General features: G+C 62.2%; 1 protein-coding gene across 2 annotated transcripts in view; it reads left to right on the top strand.

Annotated features, from left to right (window-relative positions):
• The first annotated feature begins 270 nt into the window (after positions 1-270).
• Positions 271-8,670, top strand: part of LOC102501546 (receptor-type tyrosine-protein phosphatase S) — a 22,223-nt gene continuing 13,823 nt past the window's right edge. For both annotated transcript variants that reach the window (XM_006152756.3, XM_006152757.3), the window contains exons 1-3: positions 271-455; positions 6,530-6,675; positions 6,804-6,945. In XM_006152756.3, coding sequence (XP_006152818.1) covers positions 365-455; positions 6,530-6,675; positions 6,804-6,945 — 379 coding nt within the window. In that variant the 5' untranslated portion in view covers positions 271-364. The remainder of the gene's footprint in view (positions 456-6,529; positions 6,676-6,803; positions 6,946-8,670) is intronic.

Below are 8,670 nucleotides of genomic sequence, written 5' to 3'. Positions count from 1 at the left end.
TGCGTGTGTGCGTGCGTGCCCAAGATCCCAAGAGGAGAATGGAGGAGAAGGGACTGCAGCATGGCCATCCCCCCGGGGGGTGACTTTTTGCTTTCTATCTCTCTGGTGAGCGCACACACCTTAAAATCTTTCTAAAACATTAATGTATATATGTAAAAAATCATCCTGCATCCACATTGCCCTCCGTTGACCCTCTGTGATCGTCCAGCTGCCTCCAGGCAGGCCTCCCTCCTGGATTTCCCCTCTCACGGCTCCTCTGTTGTCCCTGCAGACGCTGCCCCATCTGACGCTTGGCTCGAGGCCTGCCTGTGCGGGCCGCGGGGCCATCCCCGTCCAGGGCGGAGGTTGAAGGTCGCTGCCCAGCATGGCGTCTGCCTGGGGCCCTGGCGTGGCATCTGTGGTTGGTCCCGTGGGCTTCCTCGTGGTCCTGCTGGTCGGAGGCTGCGCGGCAGAAGGTAAGAGGCTGGGATGGTGCATTGCAGGGGCGCGTGTGACCCCGTGTCCCCACCCCAGCTCCCCGTGAGCCTGTGTGAGGCTGAGGCCCTGCTGTGGGGGCCTGGAGGTTCAGAGAGGAGTAACGACAGCAGGCTCACCGAGGCGGTAATGCCGCCACCAGCGACGTCCCTCCACGCCCTCGGCCTCCCCAGGCCTGCCCCACTTCCCAGCTGGTCTCCCTGAGCCTCCTAACACCCGCTATGCCAGTTCCGTGACTCCCCCCCCCCCCCCTGTCCCAGGGAGGGAAGCGAGGCATCAGGGCTTACTCGAGGCCCCCACCCAGTGCGCACACAGCTCTCCTGCCTGGAAGCAGGTGGACCTTCCCAGATGGAGTCCAGGAGGTTCCTTTGGATACAGGGCACCGGGGGTGGGGTTTTGTGGCTGTGTAGGAGTTCTCTGAGGAAAAGGACTTGCCCAGTGAAGCCTGGGGGATGAAGGAGGTGGGTGTGGTTTAGACGTGGCCAAGGCTGTGTTTCCGGCTGTCCCTAGAAAAGGATAAGGGTCAATTTCAGGCCAAGACCTGCCCCGCCCTGAGGGACCAAGCACAGCCATGGCTCCAGCTCGGGGGGACGGGAGGGGTCCACGCCGTGAGAAAACGAGGGCTGTGGTCAGATCGAGTCCTGCTCTGCCGACCCCTGCAGTGTGACCTCGGGCCAGCGCCCCGACCACCCCGCCTGCCATTCCTTCCGGATGGAGCAGGACTCCGTGTCGTCCATGTGCCCCTTCCTCCTCTGTCTTCGTTTTCTTTCTGTCCAGAGGCACCTGTGCTTGTCAGAGAGACAGAGACAGAGACAGAGAGGGAGGAGGCCTTCCCCAGCGGGCACAGTCCCTTCTCATCTGTTCTCCTCCTGGGATTCCGGGCGCGCACACACACATAGACACACACACCCCTGTAACTTTCAAGCCACTGGGTCCGAGACTCGAACCGTGAGGTTAGCCATGTGGGATCCAGTGCCTTAACACTCGTGCCGTGTGCTGGCCCCAGGGCCCTGCTTTTGTAAAAGCTGTCCACGTCCAGCCCGCCCCCATCAGGCAGCCAGGCAGGCACGGAGGAGTCAGGGCACAGCCAGGAGCTCGTTAGATTCGAACCTGGGCCGCCTGGTGCCAGCACGGTGCGACTGCTGTAGTCCTGCCTGCAGGCAGTGGCTCGGTCTGGCTGGACCATGGTCTGCCTGTCCCCTACACACGCACCCTCCCTGGGCCTGTGTCCCCAGGCCTGCATCCTGGGGCCCTCCTGGCAGTGGCTCCCACCTGTGCTCGGGGGCCCTTTGGGGCCGGACCGTTCTGAGCCAGGGGCAGGTGCGTTGAGGGCATGTGGCAGCCGCCCCGTGTCTGTGACAAGTGTCCCCCAGCGAGGCGCACTTGCCTGCTGTGCTGGGCGGTACACCACGCGGCCTCGCACCCGGCGCTCTCCGGCCACCACCGTGGCTTCGGGCCTGCATGGTGTCCGGCCACCGTGCCGCGGCCGCACTGCCCCCAGCTGGCCGGCCTGTCCCAGGTGGGGACGCAGAATCCCCGCAGGCGTGGGAGCCGCGCGACCAGGGCTCCCGTGGCCCGTAGGTGGGCGTGTGCAGCGGGCCGTGGGCCCGGCGTTGGCACCGACAGCCTCAGGAGGTGGCCTGGGTCCCTGGGACAGTGTGGGCGGGTGGCCCTCCGCCCTCGGAGCCGAGGTGTTCACGGGCTGGCTTTGAAGGGCGCCGTCAGCTCCTGGTCCACGGGGCCTTCCCGCGATGCCGTGGGGCCGCCCGGGCCAGCTCGGAGGGGTGCAGGGCAGGTCACCGGATCTGGCCTCAAGTTCTCTGCAGAATCCGAAATGGAAAACAGAAACCGGGCCAAGCCGGGCCGAGAGCGGGAGGCCGCGGCCCCAGGCCCCCTCCCAGCCTCTGCGGTGTCGGTCTCGCCGCTCAGAGCGTCGGTCTCTGCAGAGCGGGCACCCGGCGTGCCAGCGGTCGTGCTGCCCCGGACTCTGGAGCTGTGTGGCCCGGGCCGGGCCCTTCCTCATCACTGGCCTGTGACCCCGGTCGGTTCACACGCCCTCGTTCTCCTCTTTAATGCTCTTTATTCCGACAGCGCGCGAGCACTCAGGAGTGGGAGTGAGGGGCACGCCACGCCCTCCGCGGGCCTGGCCACACCGCGGTGCCCTCCAGCCCCAGCCACACACACGCGCCCACTGTTTCAGGCTGACCGGGCCTGGGATTCGATCCCCGGTCACCACGTGGGGTCCGGCTTGTACAGAGCAGCAGAGCCGGCGCGCTCTCCCTCCCTGAGCCTCGGGTTCACTCTGTGCAGCAGGCGTGGGATGGTCTCGCGACCGCCAGGCCCGCGCCCCATTCCACAGGTGTGGCCTCTGGGCCCCGAGGGTCCCTCCTGTGCCTCGGCAGGTGTGGCGGGGCGGGGCGGGGTCGTCTGTCAGAGATTCCAGGCTCCCCCAGGAAACGTCCTCATGGTGGACACGGCGGGCAGAGCGGCTCCCGGAGCAGGGAGACAGCGGCACCCGCAGCAGGGAGACAGTTCGAGAAGGCGGGGGGCGTGTGGGGCGGTCTAGCCCTTCGGGGTTCGAGGATCAGGCGTCCCGTTTCCCCTCGGGTCTCCAGCCTGGGCTGGGGCCTCCCCTGGCCCTCCCGGTGGCCTGCCATGTAGCCAGGTGTCCCAGCCCAATGGGACGGGGGCTGTAGTCGGGTGCCCTCCAGAGCGGCGGGGACGTGGCGGGTCCTCACCCCGCCTGGGGTCATCGGCAAGGGCTCCCCAGGGAGGAGCTGGCCACGCTGAGGTCGGAGCTGCCAGAGGCAGGGAGGGAGGGAGGGCGGCCCAGCCCCCGCCTGACTCGGGCAGATTGGAGGGCGCCGGGGCCTGCTCTGGCCGAGCGTGGACGAGCAGCTGGACGCCTCCTGCTCCCCACGGCTCCCCACGCCGCCCGCGGCCACGCTCCCCCCGCGGCTCCCAGGGGAGGGTTTTACCAGAAGTCAGATTCTTGACCCGGCCATGGGATGTCCCTGTGTCCTTGGCTGAGCCCGGATATGGCCCCGGCTCGCCGTTCCTGGGCCAGGAGGAGGCCCCGCCTGGGCGCAGCGTGGCACAGCACACCTGCCCTCCTCAGGCCTGGATGCGAGGGCAGCAGAGGACGTGGGCTTGGCGACAGAGACCTGGGTTCGAATCCCGGCGCTGTCCTCCCTCCACAGCCTGTTAACAGTCCCGAATCTGTACAATTGTACCGCTGAGTTTTCTTCTGTTTGTTTATTTATTTATATTTTGTTTGCCTGAGAATCAGAGTGGGGAAGTGAGAATTTGGGGCACATGTGTACACCCCTGATGTGTGGTCAAGCCACCAGGTCTGGGATTTGACTTGAAGCTCACCGTCAGCCATGTGGGATCCAGCTGCCCTAACCACCACACCACCCCCCTGACCGAGTACTACGGATTTAAGAGACGTAGCCACTGCAGACACGTATGGTCATATCAACAGGAGCAGAGGGCCTTGAACGAGGGAGGTGAGGCAGCTCAGGCCCCTGGGACAGAGACGCTGCTTTGTTCAAAGCCCATGGTTGGGAGGAAGAGGGGGCCGTGGGGACCCAAACCTGGAGCCCGAGGCCTGCCGAGACTCTGTGCTTCCGAGTAGCCAGAACTTCCCAGAACTTCTGGAAAAACCAGTGACCCTGTGCTCACTCCTCCCATTTCTCGATAATCCTCAAGCCTCAAAGGCTGAGGGTTGCCCAAGTCTGACTTGTGCAACCTCCGTGTGTCCTCAGACCCCACATTGTGACTTACTTAAAAAATATTTTTTTGGGTGGAGGGCAGCCACGTGGCATGGGGCTAAGGCGGCTGGATCCCACATGGCCACCTGCATAGTTTGAATCCTTGACCCGGTGCCTTGAAAATCACCCTGCGTGTGTGCATGCCCGGCCCTGGTCCCGAGGAGAGTGGAGGAGAGGGGATTAGGGCGTGACCGCCGCCCCGGGGGGGATTTCTCACTTTCCCGCTCTGTCTGCTGCATCCTATAGCAGAACTTTTATCAGCTCACTCTTGCGTTTCAGTATTTCCACAGCCTGGTGGTTAAGATGGCTAGATCTCACGTGGACAACTGTCGTTCAAATCCCGGGCCCGGCAGTTTATAAAACACAGTGGACTTGTGTGCGCGCGTGCCCCAAACCCTGAAAGGCGAAATGGAGAAGGGGTGACAGGGTGGGGGGGTTCTCCTTTTCCCGTTCTCCGTCTCCCCATCAGGTGTGCGCACATGTTCTCTGGCAAGTTAGAAGAAATGAACTTCCATTCATCTTTAAATAGTTTTAGATCTAAAGAAGTTACTGGAGCCCGAGGCCTCTTCCCCATGTCCACTCACTCGTTCCCTCCACAGAGACAGCTAGTGTGTCTCGTCTCTGTCTCTGCCTGTCTCTCACACACATTCCTTTCTGTTTTCCTTTTTTTTAAAAAAAGAATTATTTTATTTTATTTATTTATTTATTCTTTTTTTTAAAAAATTATTTCAATTTGGCCAGAGCGAGAGAGAGAGAGAGAGTGAGAAAGCAAGTCACCAGGTCCGGGACTCGAACCGTGATTGGCCATGTGGGAGTCCAGCACCTTAACCACCATGCCACCTGCTGGTCCCCTCCTCTTTCGCTTTTCTTCCCACAGAACAGTCGCACTTCTACGCTTTTTCACCCTGGCTTCCCTCCCCACCCCCGTATGGTATTCCTCGTTAAAGCCCAGTTTTGCTTCTTCACAGCCCTGTGATATTCCACTGGGGATTGCTGCATTCCTTCCACTAATCCCCTTTTATTGAACAGATACTTTCTTCCTGAGGGACCTTGCTAGTATGTTGCAAACTTGTCTCCAGATAAAAACTGGGCAGGCCCTCATTTACGGGATACATTGTAGCACGGCGGTGTAATCTAGTATCTTTCTGGGTGTTGCCCAGGCCTGTAAAGCAGGGCTGGAAAGGGAAACAATCTTAGGGAGTCTGTAGCTACTGTGTGCTATGGGAGGTGCAGGGTTCGAGGCTGCCCCAGGGTGTTAAGACATAGGACCTTCCCCTTGAGACTTTCCGGAGAGACCTCATAGCTGAGGCTGTGCTGTTGGAATGTGGGGCGGGCGCCAGCCTGCTCCTGCGGCTCGGTGTGGGCTGGCCGTGGGTCCAGCCGGAAGGAGTCTCGCCTGGCCTGTGCCTGGTTCCTGCCGTATGAGATGGAGGGGTGGCGGTGTGCACCACCCTCTCCGAGCCTGTCCCAGCTCCAGCTGGTCTCCGGAGCTCTGTCCCCGTGTGTCCGGCCGCCTCCGGGGCACCTCCCATAGCCTGAGGCTGGAGCTCTGGGTTCCAGTGCTCACCCTGGCCCCGGAACTGGTCGTCAGTCTTTATTCCCTGCTCGGTGCCTCGGCCTCCCCGTACATCTCACGAGTGGGGCCAGGTCAAGTTATCTCTTTCTGGGACCAGCAGTTAGCGTGATGGCTATGTCGCTGGACTCCCAGGTAGTCGACCACGGTTCGAATCCCAGACCCGGTGGCTTAAACTCACACCGGGCGTGTGTGCGTGCGTGCCCAAGATCCCGAGAGGAGAATGGAGGAGAAGGGATTGTGGCGTGATCATCCCCCCGGGGGGGTGATTTCTCGCTTTCTGTCTCTCTGTCTCTCTCTGCCTTTCTGGTGCACACACTTGCCCCATAGCAAAAACCTCTTGAAACAAAAACAAAAAGCTATCTTCTTTGAAGTCTTCTCACGGCCCTCCAGGATGGGCCCAGGCCCTCCAGATGCTGCATGTGGGGACCCCAGAGGCTCAGGGGTCTCTCTGCCATCCACACTGGCCCTGGGTTCGAGCCGGTGTGCCCAGGCGTCAAGGTTGCGCCCACGTGTGAGTCGGGGGCTGTGTCCAGGTGGGGCGAGTGAGGGGCAGGCGTCTCAGGCCCCATCTCCCTCGCCTCCTCGCCCGCCCTCAGAGGGCCACGTGGCACCCCGAGGCAGGGCAGGGGGAGGGCGTGTGCGTGGCTCAGTGGGCCCCGCCCCTGCCTCAACTTACCAGAGCCCCCCTCTCCCTGCTGCACCCCAGAGCCCCCCAGGTTTATCAAAGAACCCAAGGACCAGATTGGCGTGTCGGGGGGCGTGGCCTCGTTCGTGTGCCAGGCCACAGGTGACCCCAAGCCACGGGTGACCTGGAACAAGAAGGGGAAGAAGGTCAACTCTCAGCGCTTCGAGGTGAGTGGTGGGGGGGACGCTGGGGCCGGCCCCTCCGCTGGGACCGTGGGGCGACCACCGCCCACAACCCAGCCTGGACTGGGGCCTTTGAGACCCCGGCCTCACCTGTGCACCCCCTGCCCTGGCAGACCATCGAGTTTGACGAGAGCGCGGGGGCCGTGCTGAGGATCCAGCCGCTGCGGACGCCCCGGGATGAAAACGTGTACGAGTGCGTGGCCCAGAACGCGGTCGGGGAGATTACGGTCCACGCCAAGCTCACTGTCCTCCGAGGTACTGCGCTCCCCGGGGCGGGCGGGCTGGGCCCCACTGGGACAGACCCCGAAGGAGTGTGGGAAGTGGCCCCAACCCTCTGGCTTCGGGTGTGCTAGAGGCCGTGATCTCCCTGCTCCACCCGTAACACCGCCGGGGCCCAGAGCCTGTGGGGAGGGATCCGTTGCGCCTTGGCACGAGGAGAGCGGTGAAGGGACTGGAGTCACCCTCACTTCTCGTCTTAATCACGCTGTCCTGGCCACGAGAAGTGTGTGCGGCTCCTACTGGTAGAGGCGAGAGAAAAAACAAATTGGTCATGCAGTTCAGACGTCTGTGGAGGGGCTGGCTTTAGGTTCAGCTGGATCCAGGGGCTCAGTCTGTTCTCAGGATCATTCTCTCTCTGCCTCTCGGCTTTGTTTTCTTCCATTGTGAGACACCCCCTCCCCCAGGTCAGGGTGGTCACCACGCCCTTATCTGAGCTGGTCACACAGCTGGTCTCTTCCCTGGAGCCCAGGGTGGGACGGCCCGCGCAGACAGGCTTGGTAAACGGGGTTCCCCCAGAAGAACGAAGGATGAACACTGCTCTCTGCCTGCCTTTCCCTTCCAAGGCTGCCACAAGGCCCCCTGGGGTGCTGGCACCAGTTAGCCAGCCTCCCTGCAGACCCTGCCCCAGAAACTGCTGTCCGCTCTGACACTGTGGCGTCAGCTCAGATTCTGGCTGTGTGACCTTGGGCAAGTGAGCCCTCTCTGAGCCCCCGTTTTCTCATCGCTAAAGAGGGGTAATCAGGGACACTCAGGTCTCTGAACCAGAGGAGCAGAGACACGTGGCAGTGAGGAGTGATGGGCTCAGTTAACCTCTGGGTGGCCGTTTCCAGGGCTGTAATTCTTTTTTAAAAAAATCCTCTTAAAAATGCCGCTTCCTTTTATATTCTTTATTATTATGGTTGTTTAACTTTATTTATTTGATTTATTTATTTTAATTTGACCAAAGAGGGACAGAGCGGGTGAGAAAGCAAACCGCCAGGTCTGGGACTTGAACTGTGGTCAGCCACGTGGGAGTCCAGCGCCTTTAACGACTGCGCCACCTGCCGGCCCCTCGTGGCTGTTACTCTGACTTGAACAAGGTGGCGGCCACTGGCCTTTCTGCAGTCCCATGGGGGGAGAGGTTTTGCTTGTCCCCGAGGGTCACTGAGGGTCATCAGCCATGGGTCGCGATGTGGCCCCCATGTACTAGGTCCTTACAAGGGGCTGGGTGTGGAGGGGTGGGGTCTCTGGGGCGACCAGCGCCGCGCCCCTGGAGGGAGGCTCTGTGGAGGCCCCAGGACACTGTGGCAGACCTGGCCCTTGAAGCAGGGGCTCCGTTGGCGTCTGGAAGGTCTGCGTAATCTCCTAACAAGAGCGGCTGTCTCAGAGCCCGTGGGGCGGGGGGAGGCTGCAGGCTGGGGCGGGTGCTGGAGGGAGGCAGGGGAGGAGGCCCACACCCCAGCCACCCCCACACCCCCTCCCTGAAGAGCATTTCCCTGACCTTTGCAGCCAGACGGCTCCACTGTGAGCGCTCTGGGAGCATTGGGAGCTCGGGCACGATCCGGCGGCCCTGGGCCCCCAGAGTCTGGGAGCCGCAGTTCTCCGTCCCCTGCTTCTCTCTGTCATCTCCTGCCCGGGGGGATGTGAGCTCTGGGCTGGGTGCCCAGCTGACCCCCAGCCAGCCCTGGGACGCCCCAGCCGCCCCGGCGCGCCCCACCCCTC

This window comes from Tupaia chinensis, unplaced genomic scaffold, assembly GCF_000334495.1.
Source record: "Tupaia chinensis unplaced genomic scaffold, TupChi_1.0 Scaffold000356_2, whole genome shotgun sequence".
Classification (NCBI taxonomy): domain Eukaryota; kingdom Metazoa; phylum Chordata; class Mammalia; order Scandentia; family Tupaiidae; genus Tupaia; species Tupaia belangeri.
Note: the sequence above shows the minus strand (reverse complement) of the source record. Positions and strands in the feature narration are given on the sequence as shown.